This window comes from Schistocerca nitens, chromosome 1 (genome assembly GCF_023898315.1).
Source record: "Schistocerca nitens isolate TAMUIC-IGC-003100 chromosome 1, iqSchNite1.1, whole genome shotgun sequence".
NCBI classification, from domain to species: Eukaryota; Metazoa; Arthropoda; class Insecta; order Orthoptera; family Acrididae; genus Schistocerca; species Schistocerca nitens.
The window spans coordinates 540042496-540064637 of NC_064614.1; the positions used below are offsets into that span (position 1 = coordinate 540042496).

The window sequence follows — 22142 nt, forward strand, 5'->3', positions numbered from 1 at the left end:
TTTCAGTTCAGGGTAAAACCTTGAGCTTTCAATGACAGCTCAATTGTCTTTACCAGGAGCAACTGACTTTCAAAACTACTGTTGTGGTGGCCTTATATAGGCTATAGATGGCTTAACACCGTTGCGGATGGTTTAGCTTCTAATGAGCACCACTTGCATTCCAAAATTAATCATCTGAAATATGTGTTCCAAAAGAATGGCTATGATTCAGGTGATATGAAGTCAGCCTTCTCCAAGGAAAGGAAACATGAAAATGAATGTTCACATGATGAGCCACTGATTGTATTCCTCCCTTTCCACAGTGCTACATCCAGCAAAATAGGCAGAGTCCTGGGAAGATAAAATGTATTTTCCAACCTCCTAGGAAGGTAAAGTTGATGCTAGCCCTGGTTAAGGACAGACTCAGCCTCAGGTTCCATGGGATTTATGATGCCCCTTGTAAGAGCAGAAGCAAATAAATCAGTCAGTCCATCCGTATCATTTCCATATAATAAAAATGAAGAACTTGAGAAATCTGTAGTTGCTGAGCACAGCTTCAGAAAAAAATACAAAATATTATTTGATGAAATGAAAGTTTCAGCCCAGGCTCCTATATACTGGGATTCTGTAATTGAAGAGGCTGTAGAAATATGAATCCGTGAGAAGAACTTGAACCACGGCAGTGGATATAATATTACCAGTGCCTGGAAATGAGCTCCCAATGCAAAAAAGAGACTGAGATACTCATCACAGTATTTACACTACTACAGGAATAGTGGCACTACCAGTGCAGACATTGACACCATTTGTGATGGTATTACATAATCATCAACCAATCAGAAGACATCTATGGGCTATATAAGGACCCTACAACATTAGTTTTGATAGTCAGTTGCTCCTGATGAGGACAATGGAGGTAATCATCACAATCTCAAAGTTTTACCTGAATTGATGTGGCAAGAAGTCTGACACTTTTTTATACATACTTCATGATGTTTGAACACAAAATGTTTTCCAAAAAAAATGGATGTCAAACATATTTGATGGTAGTTTTGTGGGTCACTTCTGCTACCCTTCCTGTAGACAGGTGTGTCCTGTGCTTTCATCCAGCTATGGGGCACTTTTTTTGTTCTAGGGATCTACGTTGAATTAGAGTTAACAGAGGGGCTATAATAATCGTAACTGCTTCTAATTTCCTTTAACTGATTCCTGTTCCTGTTGCTGTTGCTGTTCGGTTGAGACTGTTATATGAAAAGTTAATATTGCTGTGGCCTAGCTATGTATTCTATTGTATAGGTTCCTACAAGCAAGCAAACATCTGTCATTTCTCTATATTTTTTCAACTTGTTTGACTTTGGTTGTGGGCGCAAAAGTCAAATATCACACACAAAATGACTACACTTAAATTATTCACACACATAAATAAACTGCATACTAGTATTCGAGAGTAGGTGTTGATGTGATAATAAACATTCTTGGGAATCTATATAGGAAGTGTTCCAAAGTTTCAATAAAGCGAGGAAGCAGTCTGCCTCACATAATGGAGTAAAAACCATTCTTTACACTTCATTTCTGCAATGCCTGCAGAATACCAAAGTAGTAAAACTAGAGTCTTCCACATAAATCACTATGTCAACACACTTTGTAATGTCAAAAATTATGTAAAGTCCTCACATAGAACTGGTCATTTACAGCAAACATGTAATTTTAATCTGCGGAGTTCCTGTGAGAGTTATAAAAGATATAAATCAAAAGCCAACATGAACCCGTGTTCAAACCAATCCCAAACAACTGTGGCCTGGTGACATGGTGCATTATAATCCATAAAAATTCCATCATTGTTTGGGAACATGAAGTCCATGAATGACTGCGAGTGGTCTCCAACAAGCCAAACGTAGCCATTTCTGGTCAATGATTAGTTTGGGTGTACCAGGGAACCCAGTCCATTCCGAATAAACACAGCCCGTACCATTATGGAGTTTCACCAGCTTCCACAGTGATGTGCCTTGTTGACACCTTGAGTCCATGGCTTTCTGGGGTCTGCACCACACTTGAATCCTACCATCAGCTCTTACCATCTGAAATCAGGAGTCATCTGAGCAGGTCATAGTTTAACAGTCTGCTAGGGTCCAACCTATATGGTCAGGAAAGGTGCTGCAGGCAGTGTCATGATGTTAGCAAAAGTACTCACATTGATTGTCTGCTGCCATAGCCCATTAATGCCAAATTTCACTGCACAGTCCTAATGGATATGTTTGTTGTACATCCCCAATTGATTTGTGTGGTTATTTCACACATTGGTGCTTGTCTTTTAGCACAAACAACTTTGCACAAATGCATCTGTCTCTAACTATCCTTCCATATTCAAAGACTGTTAAATCCCTTCATGTGGCCATAATCACGTTGAAAACATTTTCACATGAATCACACGAGTACAAATGACAGCTTGCCAATGCACTATCTTTTTATACTTTGCATACATGATTCTATTGCCTTCTGCATATGGGCATATTGCTATTGTATGAGTTTGTCAACTTGGTGTATAATATGTAGCCAAATTGCTCTACAAATAATTTATGAGTCATTGCTAGAAAGTAAGAATTCATGCCACTTTCACTAAAACAAAAACATTATAAAAAGCAAATGTATGTATGGAAATAACCTTCTAAATGAATGTTATACAAGTGTGACCAAATGTTGTACCCAGTCCCAAATAAAATATGAATGTACAACATCCAGAAGTTGCCTAGTGAAAAAATACGGATTTACAGCAGGAAACATAAAAATTTTTGAAAAGAGAGTAATATTATTGATCCTCTCTGGGTGATACTGCCTTATCTAGTACTGACTGTCCAGGCAGAGAGGTTTGCATGTATGCTTGAAGCTGAGAGCTGTTTTGGCATCAGCATAGATACTGGCAAGGTGCCCCAACCTGGACAGGCCTCATTGGATGAACCTAGTTTCCCAACTCAAGGCATGATTCAATCCATGCTGAGGAGGAGTGCATGGAACATGGGAAGATACCTCATGAATGCAGCCTCAGGGATCCTGGGTGAGTTCCCTGAGAAAGTAGCCTTACACTGGTGTGAGGTTCAACTAGTGTCCATCCAATATATCCAAAATTATCATGGGCCCAAAATGGAGTGCACAGAAACTAGTTTAAAAACTGATGAACATCTTGATACCTCAAATGCCCAAACATCAGGTGTTGAACAAATGGAAGCTCTTTCTGCAACTGGACAAGGGTCAGAACAGACCAAGGAGTGGAACATATCACTGATAAGTTGGAACAGATCAAGACCGAAGCCTCGTCTTGGGCAGAGAGGAGGAAACTTCTAAGAGAACAGAGAGAAATAGAATGGGTTCTGAAGAACAAATGGGTGGTATTAAAACATCTTTAACCTAAGATCTCCAACAAATAACCGTTTCAGAGTAAAATATTACACCACCCGTAAAATTTTGCACCAGGCGTGAGTTATTTGTTTACAGTTCAGTAAAATATTGCTTCAGGCATAATGCAGCCCAATTGTGTTTCTATTCTTGTGCAGAGGATGAGTTGGGTGCTATTTGTAAGCAGCTGGAAATCACCAAGACTAATGTCAAGTAATTGCAAGCTGATGCATATAGATGTGTTAGGAACGCTACTTAGAATGTGCTGCATGATGCTATTAGTGCATGTGAGTGTACATGCACTGAGTGTGGTATTGCCGAATGCGTGTGTTTGACTCAGCCGTCAAATGTAGCAGGCCAGCCACTGGAGGCTGCCTCTGGGAGCAATGCACACAGCATGGTCTCTGCCATGCCGTCTGCCAGCGACTTGCATATACATATGCTCAGAGCACCACTATCTGGCCCTTCTTTATGTTCTCCAGTTGTACTGTTCACATCAGTGTACCATGTCTTGTTACGTGGGGATCCACGAGAGACTTATTTCCGTTATTGTTCACAGATCCAGGAATAAAGCCTTATTTGTGTTACTTGGACTTGTTTCATATATTATTTGGTTACTAAAAAAATGTGGAAGAGTCTGCTAAATAAGAGCATTTCAAACATTTCCTATTCAAACATGTTCATTCATTCACGCATTCATTCATTCATTGTGTTCCGTAGATCCCATCAAGAGGAGAATCTTCAGGGATATAGAACAAGTCAGGGTAAATGTTAACATGGGACAAAGATATAATAGAAACTTAATCTGTATACTGTACTGATATTAAACTATCACTACACTGCTTGACGCTATTCACATTCATATCACGTACATTTAATTGTGAAAATTAGTAAGAAAGCTGCTTCTTTCAATAGAGCTGCTACCTTCTTAGTTTTACTTTATGGAAGCTGTTCATCTGGTATTAGTAAGTTAATATGCACTTGATTACAATGGTATGCTTCAAAGATATTAGTTTTATATTTATAAATATCGAGCCATACTTATAATAGATTATTATTTGTTATACAACTTTACAGCAAACACTGCTACTTGCCATGTAGCTACCAAAAATTTTCAATGCCTGAATCTAAATATTCAGATATTTTGTAGGAAGAGTGACTAATGACATATGGTTTTATTTATTTATTTTTTATTTTATTTTATGTTATGTAAGAGCTTGTTGAATATCTTACCACCAAAGTACATCATTCTATTCTGAACCCTGTAATTGGGGCAAAGCATTCATGAAAATTATTTTTGTTCCATATATTGTGACTGTGTATGTCACAGTTCAGTTCAGACAGATTTGGAGTGGAGCAGTAACTACCAAATGAACATGATTAAGGTTTCTATTCTGCAGAAGAGAACTATAAGTATGGTAGCAAAGGTGAATTCAGGTACATCATGTGACAATCTATGTTCAAAACAAATGACCCTCAATGTCAAAGGGACAAAGTCTCCTAATTTACTTCCAAATGAACCAAAAATCTGGGCTGGAATCTTTTAAAAAGCAGCTTAAATAATGGTGTATCATTAAATTCAGTATATGTGTGTGTGTGTGTGTGTGTGTGTGTGTGTGTGTGTGTGTGTGTCTGTGTGTGTGTGTGTGTGTGTGTGTGTGTGTGTGTGTGTGTGTGTTGTCTATTTGTGACAATGGCCTTGTCAGCATAAAGCTAAATTTCTGATGGTCTTTTTGTTGTGCCTTTCTGCGACTCAGAATCGCTGTTATATGGTGATTAGCAACTACCCTTTTCACTGTTCCAAAATGAATGTTAGTGTGTGTACATTTACATGTCTATTAACAGTTCTGGAATTTTACCTTCTGAAGATAAGTAATTGCCATTAGTTCTGTCTCCGCGATCTTATGTGTTTTAGCGATAACTTTGCCATAGCCCTAAACATAGTGATAAATGGCATAGAAACAAATTATTATTTGTGCTGTGTTGCGGTATATTATAATAACACACTGCAATAATGTGCATTGCTGTTAAAATGTTTTGGTGTACAAATATCATTATTTGTACCAGGGTAAGTCAGTTATTATCTGCAAAGTAGTTACAAAATTTTATTGTAATCAAATAGGAAACTTGCAAGAACATCATTTTTTGACATAGTCTCCTTGCGTTTCAAAGCACTTGGTCCATCATTGTATAAGCTTCCTGATGTCCTCATAAAAGAAGGTTCTCTGTTGAGCCGCAAGCCAGGAGTTCACTGCTTCTTTCACCGCTTCGTCCGAGGCAAATCGACGGGCCTTTAATGCCTGTTTAGTGGACTAAACACGTGATAGTCATAAGGGGCAAGATCAGAACTATATGGAGGATGATCCAGTACTTCAAATTTGAGTTTCTGGAGCATTTCAGTAGTGTGGGCAGCAGTATGTGGCCGGGCATTGTCGTGCAACAACACAACAGCTTTTGACAGCAGTCCTTGGTGTTTGCTTTGAATTGCAGGGTTTAGCCTGGAAGTAAGCATCTCACTGTAACGCCCACTGTTTATTGTTGTTACCCTTTCCTCATAATCTTCCAGTACTGGACCTTGTGCGTCCCAAAAAACCATAAGCATCAGTTTCCCAGTGGACTGTTGGGTCTTGAACATTGGGGATAGGCTACAGCCCCTTCCCAACCACTGCTTCCATTTCATGGCCCTCGACTCTTATAACTGCCATCTGGCTTCTGTACAAATTGTAAATAGCCTTTCGCTCCCTCTATTTTACCCCTGCCACATTCAGAATTTTCCCAACCACTGCATCCCTTTCATACCCCTCGAATCTTATAACTGCCATCTGGTTTCTGTGCAAATTGTAAATAGCCTTTCGCTCCCTGTATTTTACCCCTACCACCTTAAGAACTTGAAAGAGAGTATTCCAGTCAACATTGTCAAAAGCTTTCTCTAAGTCTACAAATGCTAGAAACATAGGTTTGCTTTTCCTTAATCTAGCTTCTAAGATAAGTCGTAGGGTCAGTATTGCCTCACGTGTTCCAATATTTCTATAGAATCCAAACTGATCTTCCCCAAGGTCGGCTTCTACTAGTTTTTCCATTCGTCTGTAAAGAATTCGCGTTAGTAATTTTCTGCCGTGACTTATTAAACTAATAGTTCGGTAATTGTCACATCTGTCAACACATGCTTTCTTTGGGATTGGAATTATTATATTCTTCTTGAAGTCTGAGGGTATTTCACCTGTCTCATACATCTTGCTCACCAGATGGTAGAGTTTCGTCAGGACTGGCTCTCCCAAGGCTGTTAGTATTTCTAATGGAATGTTGTCTACTCCGGGGGCCTTGTTTCGGCTCAGGTCCTTCAGTGCTCTGTCAAACTCTTCATGCAGTATCGTATCTCCCATTTCATCTTCATCTACAGCCTCTTCCATTTCCATAATATTGTCCTCAGGAACATCGCCCTTGTATAGACCCTCTATATACTCCTTCCACCTGTCTGCTTTCCCTTCTTTGCTTAGAACTGGGATTCCATCAAAGCTCTTGATATTCATGCAAGTGGTTCTCCTTTCTCCAAAGGTCTCTTTAATTTTCCTGTAGGCAGTATCTATCTTACCCCTAGTGAGATAAGCCTCTACATCCTTACATTTGTCCTCTAGCCATCCCTGCTTAGCCATTTTGCACTTCCTGTCAATCTCATTTTTGAGACATTTGTATTCCTTTTTGCCTGCTTCATTTACTGCATTTTTATATTTTCTTGTTTCATCAATTAAATTCATTATTTCTTCTGTTACCCAAGGAGTTCTACTAGCCCTCGTCTTTTTACCTATTTGATCCTCTGCTGCCTTCACTATTTCGTCCCTCAAAGCTACCCATTCTTCTTCTACTGTATTTCTTTCATCCATTCCTGTCAGTTGTTCCTTATGCTCTCCCTGAAATTCTGTTCAGCCTCTGGTTCTTTCAGTTTATCTAGGTCCCATCTCCTTAAATTCCCACCTTTTTGCAGTTTCTTCAGTTTTAATCTACAGTTCATAACCAATAGCTTGTGGTCAGAGTCCACATCTGGCCCTGGAAAAGTCTTACAATTTAAAACCTGGTTCTTAAATCTCTGTCTTACCATTATATAATCTATCTGAAATATGTCAGTATCTCCAGGCTTCTTCCATGTATACAACCTTCTTTTATGATTCTTGAACCAAGTGTTAGCTATGATTAAGTTGTGCTCTGTGCAAAATTCTACCAAGTGGCTTCCTCTTTCATTTCTTACCCACAATCCATATTCACCTAGTATGTTTCCTTCTCTCCCTTTTCCTACTACCGAATTCCAGTCACCCATGACTATTAAATTTTCGTCTCCCTTCACTATCTGAATAATTTCTTTTATTTCATCATACATTTCTTCAATTTCTTCGTCATCTGCAGAGCTAGTTGGCATATAAACTTGTACTACTGTAGTAGATGTGGTCTTCGTGTCTATCTTGGCCACAATAATGCGTTCACTATGCTATTTGTAGTAGCTTACCCGCATTCCTATTTTTTAATTCATTATTAAACCTACTCCTGCATTGCCCCTATTTGACTTTGTATTTATAACCCTGTATTCACCCGACTAAAAGTCATGTTCCTCCTGCCACCAAACTTCACTAATTCCCACTATATCTAACTTTAACCTGTCCATTTCCCTTTTTAAATTTTCTAACCTACCTGCCCGATTAAGGGATCTGACATTCCATGCTCCGATCCATAGAATGCCAGTTTTCTTTCTCCTGATAACGACGTCCTCTTCGTAGTCCCCGCCCGGAGATCCGAATGGGGGACTATTTTACCTCCAGAATATTTTACCCAAGAGGATGCCATCATCATTTAACCACACAGTAAAGCTGCATGCCCTTGGGAAAAACCTAGCAGATTCAGAAGGATGTAGGTTGCAGTAGGTACTGGGAGATGAAGAAGCTTGCACAGGATAGAGTAGCATGGAGAGCTGCATCAAACCAGCCTCAGGACTGAAGACCACAACAACAACAACATCCTGTTTGTAGTAGCTTACCTGCATTCCTATTTTCCTATTCATTATTAAACCTATTCCTGCATTACCCCTATTTGATTTTGTATTTACACTACTGGCCATTAAAATTGCTACACCACGAAGATGACGTGCTAAAGATGCGAAATTTAACTGACAGGAAGAAGATGCTGTGATATGCAAATGATTAGCTTTTCATAGCATTCACACAAGGTTGGCGCCAGTGGTGACACGTAAAATGTGATGACATGAGGAAAGTTTCCAACCAATTTCTCGTACACAAACAGCAGTTTATGGCGTTGCCTGGTGAAACGTTGTTGTGATGCCACATGTAAGGAGGAGAAATGTGTACCATCACATTCCCAATGGCCTCGTATCACTATCAGTCGAGATGACAGGCATCTTATCCGCATGGCTGTAACAGATCGTGCAGCCACGACTCGATCCGAGTCAACAGATGGGGACATTTGCAAGACAACAACCATCTGCACGAACACTTCGACGACGTTTTCAGCAGCATGGACTATCAGCTCGGAGACCATGACTGCGGTTACCCTTGACACTGCATCACAGACAGGAGTGCCTGCGATGGTGTACTCAATGACGAACCTGGGTGCACAAATGGCAAAACGTCATTTTTTCAGATGAATCCAGGTTCCATTTACAGCATCATGATGGTCACATTCATCTTTGGCGACATCGCGGTGAATGCACATTGGAAGCGTGTATTTGTCATCGCCGTAATGGCGTATCACCTGGCGTGATGGTATGGGGTGCCATTGGTTACACGTCTCGGTCACCTCTTGTTCACATTGACGGCACTTTGAACAGTGAACATTACATTTCAGATGTATTACGACCCGTGGCTCTACCCTTCATTCGATCCCTGCAAAACCCTACATTTCAGCAGGATAATGCACGACAACATGTTGCAGATCCTGTACGGGCCTTTCTGGATACAGAAAATGTTCGACTGCTGCCCTGGTCAGCACATACTCCAGATCTCTCACCAATTGAAAACATCTGGTCAATGGTGGCCGAGCATCTGGCTCGTCACTATACGCCAGTCACTACTCTTGATGAACTGTGGTATCGTGTTGAAGCTGCATGGGCAGCTGTACCTGTACATGCCATCCAAGCTCTGTTTGACTCAATCCTCAGGCGTATCAAGGCCGTTATTACGTCCAGAGGTGGTTGTTCTGGGTACTGATTTCTCAGGATCTATGCACCCAAATTGCGTGAAAATGTAATCACATGTCAGTTCTAGTATAATATATTTGTCCAATGAATACTGGTTTATCACCTGCATTTCTTCTTGGTGTAGCAATTTTAATGGCCAGTGGGGTATAACCTTGTATCCACCTGACCTGAAGTCTTGTTCCTCGTACCACTAAACTTCACTAATTCCCACTGCATCTAACTTTAACCTATCCATTTCCCTTTTTAAATTTTCTAACCTACCTGCCCGATTAAGGGATCTGACATTTCACACTCCGATCCATAGGACGCCAGTTTTTTTTCTCCTGATAACAACATCCTCCTGAGTAGTCCCTGCCCAGAGTTACGAATGGGGGACTATTTTACCTGTGGAATATTTTACCTAAGAGGATGCCATCATCATTTAACCATACAGTAAAGCTGCATGCCCTCGGAAAAAAATTATGTCTGTATTTTCCCCTTGGTTTCAGCTGTTGGCAGTACCAGCACAGCAAGGCCATTTTGGTTAGTGTTACAAGGCCAGATCAGTCAATCATCCAGACTGTTGCCCCTGCAACTATTGAAAAGGCTGCTGCCCCTCTTCAGGAACCACAAGTTTGTCTGGCCTCTCAACAGACACCCCTCCGTTGTGGTTGCACCTACGGTACGGCTATCTGTATCGCTGAGGCACGCAAGCCTCCCCTCCAATGGCAAGGTCCATGGTTCATGGGAGTGTTACCTGACCTAATGAATAATATTGTGAATATTGTTTTTTTACCTGACCTAATGAACAATATTCACATAACCTAGATCGAAAACTACAGTATGTGTCTTTTTAGACCACTATCAAGCTAGCCATTTTAAGCGATAAGTATCCTTGGATACTTAATAGACTTTACCTTCATTCCCTTTTGGTACAAAACTATCTGGTTGCTTCATAAAAATAGTATCCTCCAAGTTCCCATTTAGGAAAGCAGTCTTGATATCAAAATGATAAATCTAAAGACCCCCCCCCCCCCCGTGAACCATGGACCTTGCCGTTGGTGGGAAGGCTTGCATGTCTCAATGATACAGATAGCCGTACCGTAGGTACAACCACAACGGAGGGGTATCTGTTGAGAGGCCAGACAAACGTGTGGTTCCTGAAGAGGGGCAGCAGCCTTTTCAGTAGTTGCAGGGGCAACAGTCTGGATGATTGACTGATCTGGCCTTGTAACACTAACCAAAATGGCCTTGCTGTTCTGGTACTGTGAACAGCTGAAAGCAAGGGGAAACTACAGCCGTAATTTTTCCCGAGGGCATGCAGCTTTGCTGTATGATTAAATGATGATGGCATCCTCTTGGGCAAATTATTCCGGAGGTAAAAAAGTCCCCCATTCGGATCTCAGGGCGGGGACTACTCAAGAGGACGTTCTTATCAGGAGAAAGAAAACTGGCGTTCTACGGATCGGAGCATGGAATGTCAGATCCATTAATCGGGCAGGTAGTTTAGAAATTTTAAAAAGGGAAATGGATAGGTTAATGTTAGATAAAGTATAAATTAGTGAAGTTCGGTGGCAGGAGGAGCAAGACTTCGGGTCAGGTGAATACAGGGTTATAAATACAAAATCAAATAGGGGTAATGCAGGAGTAGGTTTAATAATGAAATGCAGGCAAGCTACTACAAACAGCACAGTGAACACATTATTGTGGCCAAGATAGACACGAAGCCCATGCCTACTACAGTAGCACAAATTTATATGCCAACTAGCTCTGCAAATGACGAAGAAATTGATGAAATGTATGATGAGATAAAAGAAATTATTCAGGTAGTGAAGGGAGACGAAAATTTAATAGTCATGGATGACTGGAATTCGAGAGTAGGAAAAGGGAGAGAAGGAAACATAGTAGGTGAATATGGATTGGGGCTAAGAAATAAAAGAGGAAGCCGCCTGGTAGAATTTTGCAGAGAGCATAACTTAATCATAGCTAACACTTGGTTCAAGAATCATAAAAGAAGGTTGTATACATAGAAGAAGCCTGGAGATACTGACATATTTCAGATAGATTATATAATGGTAAGACAGAGATTTAGGAACCAGGTTTTAAATTGTAAGACTTTTCCAGGGGCAGATGTGGACTCTGACCACAATCTATTGGTTATGAACTGTAGATTAAAACTGAAGAAACTGCAAAAAGGTGGGAATTTAAGGAGATGGGACCTGGATAAACTGAAAGAACCAGAGGTTGTACAGAGTTTCAGGGAGAGCATAATGGAACAATTGACAGGAATGGGAGAAAGAAATACAGTGGAAGAAAAATGGGTAGCTCTGAGGGATGAAATAGTGAAGGCAGCAGAGGATCAAGTAGGTAAAAAGACGAGGGCTAGTAGAAACCTGTGGGTATCAGAAGAAATATTGAGTTTAATTGATGAAATGAGAAAATATAAAAATGCAGTAAATGACGCAGGCAAAAAGGAATACAAACGTCTCAAAAATGAGATTGACAGGAAGTGCAAAATGGCTAAGCAGGGATGGCTAGAGGACAAATGTAATGATGTAGAGGCCTATCTCACTAGGGGTAAGATAGATACTGCCTACAGGAAAATTAAAGAGACCTTTGGAGAAAGGAGAACCACTTGCATGAATATCAAGAGCTTTGATGGAAACCCAGTTCTAAGCAAAGAAAGGAAAGCAGACAGGTGGAAGGAGAATATAGAGGGTCTATACAAGGGTGATGTGCTTGAGGACAATATTATGGAAATGGAAGAGGATGTAGATGAAGATGAAATGGGAGATATGATACTGCATGAAGAGTTTGACAGAGCACTGAAAGACCTGAATCGAAACAAGGCCCCCGTATTAGACAACATTCCATTAGAACTACTGACGGCCTTGGGAGAGCCAGTCCTGACAAAACTCTAGCATCTGGTGAGCAAGACGTATGAGACAGGCGAAATACCCTCAGACTTCAAGAAGAATATGATAATTTCAATCTCAAAGAAAGCATGTGTTGACAGATGTGAAAATTACCGAACTATCAGTTCAATAAGTCACAGCTGCAAAATACTAACGCGAATACTGTACAGACGAATGGAAAAACTGATAGAAGCCGACCTCGGGGAAGATCAGTTTGGATTCCATAGAAATGTTGGAACACGGGAGGCAATACCGACCCTACGACTTATCTTAGAAGAAAGATTAAGGAAAGGCAAACCTATGTTTCTAGCATTTGTAGACTTATAGAAAGCTTTTGACAATGTTGATAGGAATACTGTCTTTCAAATTCTGAAGGTGGCAGGGGTAAAATACAGGGAGCGAAAGGCCATTTAAGTTTGTACAGAAAGCAGATGGCAGTCATACGAGTCGAGGGGTATGAAAGGGAATGAGTGGTTGGGAAGGGAGTGAGACAGGGTTGTAGCTTATCCCCAATGTTATTCAATCTGTATATTGAGCAAGCAATAAAGGAAACAAAAGAAAAGTTCGGAGTTGGTATTAAAATCTATGGAGAAGAAATAAAAACTTTGAGGTTCGCCGATGACATTGTAATTCTGTCAGAAACAGCAAAGGACTTGGAAGAGCAATGGAATGGAATGGACAGTGTTTTGAAAAGAGGGTAAAAGATAAACATCAACAACAGCAAAACGAGGATAATGGAATGTAGTCGAATTAAGTCGGGTGATGTTGAGGGAATTAGATTAGGAAATGAGACACTTAAAGTAGTAAAGGAGTTTTGTTATTAGGGGAGCCAAATATCTGATGATGGTCAAAGTAGAGAGGATATAAAATGTAGACTGGCAATGGCAAGGAAAGCGTTTCTGAAGAAGAAAAATTTGTTAACATAAAGTATAGATTTAAATGTCAGGAAGTAGTTTCTGAAAGTATTTGTATGGAGTGAAGCCATGTATGGAAGTGACACATGGACGATAAATAGTTTAGACAAGAAGAGAATAGAAGCTTTCGAAATGTGGTGCTACAGAAGAATGCTGAAGATTAGATGGGTAGATCACATAACTAATGAGGAGGTATTGAATAGAATTGGGGAGAAGAGGAGCTTGTGGCACAACTTGACTAGAAGATGGGATTGGTTGGTAGGACATTTTCTGAGGCATCAAGGGATCACCAATTTAGTATTGGAGGGCAGCGTGGAGGGTAAAAATCGTAGAGGGAGACAAAGAGATGAATACACTAGGCAGGTTCAGAAGGATGTAGGCTGCAGTAGGTTCTGGGAGATGAAGAAGCTTGCACAGGATAGAGTATCATGGTGAGCTGCATCAAACCAGTCTCAGGACTGAAGACCACAACAACAACAACAACAAATCTAAAGATCAAAATTAATAGCTAAACTAATGAGAGCTGTAAGAGTACTATGTCTCACAACTGGTAAAAAAGTTTCATCATAATCTATAGCAATATTGTGAGTAAATCCATCAGCAACAAGTCTAGTACAATAGAGTGTTCCACTCAACTACTCACTTGTTACCTACAGTACTTTTCCTCTTTTCTGGGTCCACAATTTTGCAAACACCATTGTTCTGGAAACACTTCATTTTCTCTTTCATGGCCTTTATGAAGTCTCTATCACTGCTGACATAGTATCTCCCAGACTAACAGGATTTGCTCCCAAACTGGAAAAACTACTTACCAAATAGGTGACATACTCCAGGTACTCATTTGTGGGTACACAGGCTGACCTAACTGGCTGATCTTCTGGAGCATCAGGGTCTGTTGGCAGCACCTCAGTCTCTTATATGTCTAGCTCTGACAGAGCATCTGGGTTTTGTGTGTCTTGATCAGTGTTGGTTCTGTCACTCCCAGCTCTACTGACTTCCACTACTTCCTCTGTCTCATCCCATTCAGCATACGGTACTGTTCATTTGGCTGGAACATAAAGTGATCTTCATCTACAGCTAGTTTTCTGGAACTGTCTGTCATGCACTCATTTTCCAGAAAAACAACACTCCTGCTTTTCACAGTTTTTTGGAATTCTGTAGGTCAGTTTATCTGTAACCTTTTGTCATCCCATTGTAACCTACAGAAACAAGTTCCTTAGCTTTGACATCCCACTTTCTTCTATTTTTATCTAGTATATGAAGAAGAGCTCAACAACCAGACACTTTTAAATGATTCACAGAAGATACTTTTCTCTTCCACAACTTCTGTGGAGTCTTGCCTTTAAATTCTCTATGAAGAACATGGTTCTTTATGCAAACAGCAGTATCGTATGTCTCTGCTCTATATTGCTTAGTCAGACAAGATTCAAATAACATTTATGTCTTTCTTAACCAGAAAAAACTGACAACAAATTAGTGGTTTAGCCAGGGACAAGAATAACATTTCTGAATGAAGATACACCTGATGAACTGACAAATACATCTCCTTTCCTTTTGCTTATTAATTCAATAGTATCAGCACACTTCACAGTTTTTTGTTGGCAAGTTTCTGGTACAAGATCTTGAAGCCATCCCTGCCTTGAAGTCGTGTGCGATGATGCTCTGGAATCCTGGTTGAAATCTGACATACCAAGACCATCAAACAATTACTTTTCTGCTCCCTTGAAATACTTCTTTGAAGATTCTTGCTTCTGTGGACACTCAGACTTTAGTGACCACACTGCCAGCAATTGAAATATTTTTTATTTAAATAATGAAACACTGCACCAGTTATGTACTGAAACATTTTTATTTTCTGCCTTTCTTGTTTGTCTTTGGAAGAACCTGCTGTGATTTTGTGAATAAAGCACTATCACCACCACCTTTGTCCAACTTCCATTTAGCAACTTCCACACTTCCATTTAGCAAACTTTGCTTTTATGTTTTCTGATGTGAAATTTTCATCCATTTTACTGGACTTGATACCTAACCTGTAAAGTAGACAAACTTTTGGTAAGCCTCTAAGCATAATGAGTGCAATTAGTCCATCATCAATTGGTCTGTCCATGCTCTGCAGCTTGTTGACTATATCCAGAATATGAGTTACATAATGCTGAGCATTTCCTTCAAATTTAGATAATGTAGTGTCCAACAGAGCATCCCACTTAGCTTTATTCATACCAGCAAGCAGATGTTCCAGGGTATCCAAAGCTTCCTTTCCTTTGTTATGTTGTCCACATGTGCATACAGAGATTTAGCCACATGCTAAAGAATAAGTATCCACACATCTGTATCCTTCTCTGCATTTCTAACTATACTTGCACCCATGGTATAGTTCCCTAATTTTTCATGCACTAGAATAAGTTTCATCCTAAATTTCTATGTGTTGTAATCATTCTTGCTTCTTACTTTGTGTACCTCTGGAATAGTTGTTTTCATCTAACTTCCATTTGAAGTCATTTTAGGAAACCTGAATTTACAGATTTCTTCCAAAAAAAAGAGTTTAGACAATGATGAATTTCATGAAAGACAAACTACACTCCTGGAAATTGAAATAAGAACACCGTGAATTCATTGTCCCGGGAAGGTGAAACTTTATTGACACATTCCTAGGGTCAGATACATCACATGATCACACTGACAGAACCACAGGCACATAGACACAGGCAACAGAGCATGCACAATGTCGGCACTAGTACAGTGTATATCCACCTTTCGCAGCAATGCAGGCTGCTATTCTCCCATGGAGACGATCGTAGAGATGCTGGATGTAGTCCTGTGGAACGGCTTGCCATGCCATTTCCACCTGGCGCCTCAGTTGGACCAGCGTTCGTGCTGGACGTGCAGACCGCGTGAGACGACGCTTCATCCAGTCCCAAACATGCTCAATGGGGGACAGATCCGGAGATCTTGCTGGCCAGGGTAGTTGACTTACACCTTCTAGAGCACGTTGGGTGGCACGGGATACATGCGGACGTGCATTGTCCTGTTGGAACAGCAAGTTCCCTTGCCGGTCTAGGAATGGTAGAACGATGGGTTCGATGACGGTTTGGGTGTACCGTACACTATTCAGTGTCCCCTCGACGATCACCAGTGGTGTACGGCCAGTGTAGGAGATCGCTCCCCACACCATGATGCCGGGTGTTGGCCCTGTATGCCTCGGTCGTATGCAGTCCTGATTGTGGCGCTCACCTGCACGGCGCCAAACACGCATACAACCATCATTGGCACCAAGGCAGAAGCGACTCTCATCGCTGAAGACGACACGTCTCCATTCGTCCCTCCATTCACGCCTGTCGCGACACCACTGGAGGCGGGCTGCACGATGTTGGGGCGTGAGCGGAAGACGGTCTGACGGTGTGCGGGACCGTAGCCCAGCTTCATGGAGACGGTTGCGAATGGTCCTCGCCGATACCCCAGGAGCAACAGTGTCCCTAATTTGCTGGGATGTGGCGGTGCGGTCCCCTACAGCACTGCGTAGGATCCTACGGTCTTGGCGTGCATCCGTGCGTCGCTGCGGTCCGGTCCCAGGTCGACGGGCACGTGCACCTTCCGCCGACCACTGGCGACAACATCGATGTACTGTGGAGACCTCACGCCCCACGTGTTGAGCAATTCGGCGGTACGTCCACCCGGCCTCCCGCATGCCCACTATACGCCCTCTCTCAAAGTCCGTCAACTGCACATACGGTTCACGTCCACGCTGTCGCGGCACGCTACCAGTGTTAAAGACTGCGATGGAGCTCCGTATGCCACGGCAAACTGGCCGACACTGACGGCGGCGGTGCACAAATGCTGCGCAGCTAGCGCCATTCGACGGCCAACACCGCGGTTCCTGGTGTGTCCGCTGTGCCGTGCGTGTGATCATTGCTTGTACAGCCCTCTCGCAGTGTCCGGAGCAAGTACGGTGGGTCTGACACACCGGTGTCAATGTGTTCTTTTTTCCATTTCCAGGAGTGTATAATAAGTGGACACAAAATTAATAAGCTTGTTCAGTTATTTATATTCCTACCAACATGACATACATAGTTCACTGCACAGATTTACCATCCTGGGTCCATAAGATGTTAGCAGAGTGTTTATGATGGTAAACATAAATAAAAATTACATTGTTCATAATACCTGTATTCACAGAAACTGCATTACATTGTATACACAGGCAAAAGGAATAACAACACAAGATAGTCCACACATCACAAAAGGCATTGATAAAAATGAAACAAGGAGCCAGATTACCATTCTAACAACACTACCACTTTACCTGGCAACAATTTCAACTTGTTAATAAGATACATGTTTTGTTCCGTAGCAAGTGGTTTAGTTAATATAGCAGCAGGCATTTCCTATGATTGCAACTACAGAACAACAATCTCACTTCTTTTTACACATTGTCTAATAAAATGTCCTTTAGCACAAACATGTTTCAGTCTAGTACAAAGCACAGGATTTTGTGACAGTCTAATAGAACACTGGTTGTCATGAAAAATGATTACAGAATTTTGATGCCTATCATTTAAAAATTCTTCTGTCAGCTGCCTCAAATACACTGCCTCTTTGCTTGCAGAATTTAAAACTACATACTCATCTTCAGTAGTTGAGGTTGTAACATTCTCCAGTTTCTTGCTCACACATGAAATTTTATTTTTCCCCAGTGGAAAAGCACTCCTCTATTGAAACAACACAGTAGTTAAATCTCTACAAAATTTGAGTCTGGTTACAGTACATACAGAATTTTAAAATCTCCTTTGTTAAACATAATGCCATAGTTCATAGTATCCTTGAGATAATGAAGGACTCTTTTTTGCTGCCCTCCAGTACACACTTATAAACTTACAATTACATTTGTTTAAAATACTATCTGCATAAGGAAGGTAAATGTTCCATTAGAACTGATGTACACAAACATCCACAAGTTCCAGATATGACCCATGAACTTTATCACCTCACATATCCCAAAGCTTTAATCTCTACGTATGGAATTATATGTTACAATTACAAAATAAGTAAATATAACTGCATAATTTTCATACAATTTTGTAATGAATTGTTGGAACAGGACAGTCACCTTTCTCTGGTGCAATAACTAGTGGACAATGAAATTACAATGAAATCCACACCTTTTGCAGCTTACAGGCATTGATAAATATCAATGGGGACAGTTGAAAATGTGTGCCCCTACCGAGACTCAAACCTGGGATCTCCTGCTTACCATCTTCAAATTAGTAGACAGTTTATACATGCATAACTATTCAGAATTTATTGTTAAAATTACACTAACATCATCACTGACAGAAGTTGCAGACAATATTCAAAATGATTCATGTAACTGTTTTGTTAATAGGTATTGTTGGCCGGACTGGATCTGGTAAAAGTTCTCTTGTAGCAGCTATCTATAGAATGGCCGAACTGTCATCTGGGAAAATTACAGTTGATGGTGTTAACATAGCAGATGTCAAGCTCCAACATCTAAGGAGTCGCTTGTCAGTTATTCCACAAGATCCTGTACTGTTTTCAGGAACAATAAGGTGAAACCTTCATATGTTTTACAGTTAGTAATTGTGTTTAAAATCCATCAGAATAAGACATTACTTTTTACTCATTTATGTTTTCAGTCTTATGCATATTTCTCATTGATCACTTAGTGTTATTATTCTTTATTGTCTTTTCTAACCAAGGAGCTCATCGATTTTATGACACAAGCACTACAGTAGGTACAAATTTCATTCTACACTGCCAGAAAAAAAATAGTCATACTTTTAGAGGTTTCTGTTTCACTTAAGGTTTGTTGTTGCAACAGTGCATATGGAGTACATGAAATGGTTACATTTACAAATAATAGCACAAGGAGTTATAAGGTACCAGGTATTGACCCATCCCGAAACACCCATATTAGTATGTGATGTAGCCTCCACAGGTGACAATGAAGGTGCTGATCCTGGCATCCAGTCAATCGTAGTAGTAGTAGTAGTAGTAGTAGCAGTAGCAGTAGTAAAATTTATGTGCACATACACATACATGCACACAAGGATGAACAGTATTCTAAAAGTACAAGGGTGCATAGTACCCTATACGAACTTTTATTTAAACAGTATATACAACTTTGATTAATCGCATAAAAGATATTTTTCATGGATTATTGTTAAGATTTAAATAAAAACACATAGTGGTTGTGACTCTTCTGTCCAAAATACTAATTCAGATAATAGGAACATTTGACTGAAAACACTATTGACACTGACTGTGGCATATAGTATCAACATAGTACATGAATATAATTACTTGATACTAGGTTGTTGAAGGTTCTCCCTTACACTGAATTGCAGTCGGTCAGTAAGACAATTTTTTCATTTCTTTTATATGCACTGGAATTTTTTATACAATTTTGTACTTGAATGTTTGTTTGTTTCTGTGTAATATCCTTGTTTACTCTTTTTACATGGATATCATTACACAGTCTTGTATTATATGAATGTAGATCTGAGATGGTTGTGAAATTTTCACTTCACTTTCACTTTTTTGTAGTAGAGTCACAGTAAAGTTAGATTATTTAGCTTCTGAAATAGCTGCTTGGAGGGTTACCCTCAAACTGCTTGTAAATACTCTAACAGCTCAAGTTTGTAGTGTGAAGATTGTTTTTAGATTTATTGTACTATGACTCCAGAAACTGAGGCCATGAGTAATAGCACTGTGAATGTAAGCAAAGTAGACACTTCTGTTACACTGTTCACTAGACACGTTACTAATTACAAGTACTGCAATGCAAGCAGAACTTAACTTGCTAGCGAGATAGTGGATGTGGGCTTTCCAACCTAATTTACATCTTTGTGGATACATTAAAATTTTGTGATAGCTACTCTCTTAACATCTTTACTTTGTATTCTGAGGTCCAGGACATTTTGTGACTTTGTTTTCCTGTAATGGATGTAATTAGTTTTTTAAATATTTGAAGTTAACTTGCTCATTTCAAACCAATTTTGTAAATATTCCAAAACTCTAGTTGCAGATGTTGGCAGTACTTGGTTTACATTAGTCACAACATTTGTATCATCAGCAAACAGGGTTATATGAGTAGCACTGATTGGCATTTTGATATCATTAAATAAATTAAAAATAAGAGAGAACACTTGCCAGTGGTATCCCAATTGGTACAAATTAAAATCAAATCTGTAAGCAACACTTTGAATTTTAATGTTGGCTAAGGTAATTTCTGCTACCTGTCTTCTGTTATGGAGATAAGACTGAAAGCATTTTTTCACAGCTCCTCGTATACCAATAGCTTCTAACTTGTCTAGCAAGATATCATGTTGGACAGTATCAAGTCCAAATTTATTCCTATTGTACAGTAGTGTCTGTCTAGTCCTATTACAATATTTTCAATGAAATGAAAAATGAAAAATAGCTGATTCTGTACTCTATCCTTTGTGAAAACCTTGCTGGTTTACAGACAAGAGATTGACTTTTTCAAGGAAATTTGTTATTCTATGTTGCATTACTGTCTCTATTACTTATGAAAATACAGATAACAAAGATGCTAGTCTATAATTTCTCACTTCATATATACTGCCCTTTTTATACAGTGGTTTTGTTTTTGAAATGTTTAATCTTTGAGGAAACAGTCCTTCAGATAATGATATATTTATGATGTGTGAGAGCGGTTCTGATGTGACATGAGCACATGTTATTATGACTGAAGCAGATACTTTGTCAATCCCTGAAGACATTTTATTCTTCATTGTTTTTATTAGTCTTAGAACTTCTGATTTATTTGTGGGGCATAGCAATATTGAATTGACACTTTGTTCTCTTAGAACAGAGGTTCCACTGTTCCTAAGGCAATTTTTACTCAGGTTGACTGCAGTGTTTATGAAGTAGTCATTTATGTAATTTGCAAGGGTAAGATTTCTGAGTAACACACCATGATCATCTTCTAAAACAATGTCATCTTGACTTTTAACATTATTATTTATTTCTGTTTTTTACTACATTCCATATTGCTTTTGATGTGTTTGCTGACCTTAAAATTACTTTGTCATTGTGCATTGTTTAAGCTTTTTTAATCACCTTCCTGTAAATGTTCTTATACATCTTAACATAGTCTGCGAAGTGTTTATCTTTGTTGTCTTTTTTTATTTGACTGGTATATTTTAGAGTTTGGCTAGATACTCTGAGAGCAGGTAATATCTACTGGCTGTTGTTCTTTGGCACAACACTTATTTTGTTAACTGTTTTGGAAAACAAGTCTCAAATAGGGGCATGAAAATAGTAGAAAAGCATTGTATAAGTCATCGGTTGTTGTTTTTGAAAATACATTTTCCCAGGTTTTGTTTGCTAACATCCAAATAAAAGTATTTACTTTTTCTGTGCAGAAGTGTCTTTTATATTCCCACTTATCTTGTAAAACAAAAAGAAAACTTCCAGAATGAGAAAACTGTATCTATCAATCCGAAACAGTTCCAATGTTGATGCTATAGCACATTACAAGAAATACTGCAAAATATTAAAGACTGTAATACGGACATCAAAGAAAATATATTACAAGGAAAAGATAGTCATAACAGATAACAAAATAAAGACAATATGGGATATAGTGAAGGAGGAGACCAGTAGAACCAGACATGAAGAGGAACAAATAGCATTAAGAGTAAATGATACATTGGTAACAGATGTGTATAGTGTTGCAGAACTTTTTAACAAACATTTTATAACTATTACTGAAAAGATGTGGTT

General features: G+C 39.6%; 1 protein-coding gene across 6 annotated transcripts in view; it reads left to right on the top strand.

The window, feature by feature from the left end:
- Positions 1–22142, top strand: part of LOC126253797 (ATP-binding cassette sub-family C member 5-like) — a 546227-nt gene that overhangs the window by 475286 nt on the left and 48799 nt on the right. For all 6 annotated transcript variants that reach the window (XM_049955254.1, XM_049955255.1, XM_049955256.1 and 3 more), the window contains one exon: positions 18757–18940. In XM_049955254.1, the coding sequence (XP_049811211.1) occupies positions 18757–18940 (184 nt within the window). The remainder of the gene's footprint in view (positions 1–18756; positions 18941–22142) is intronic.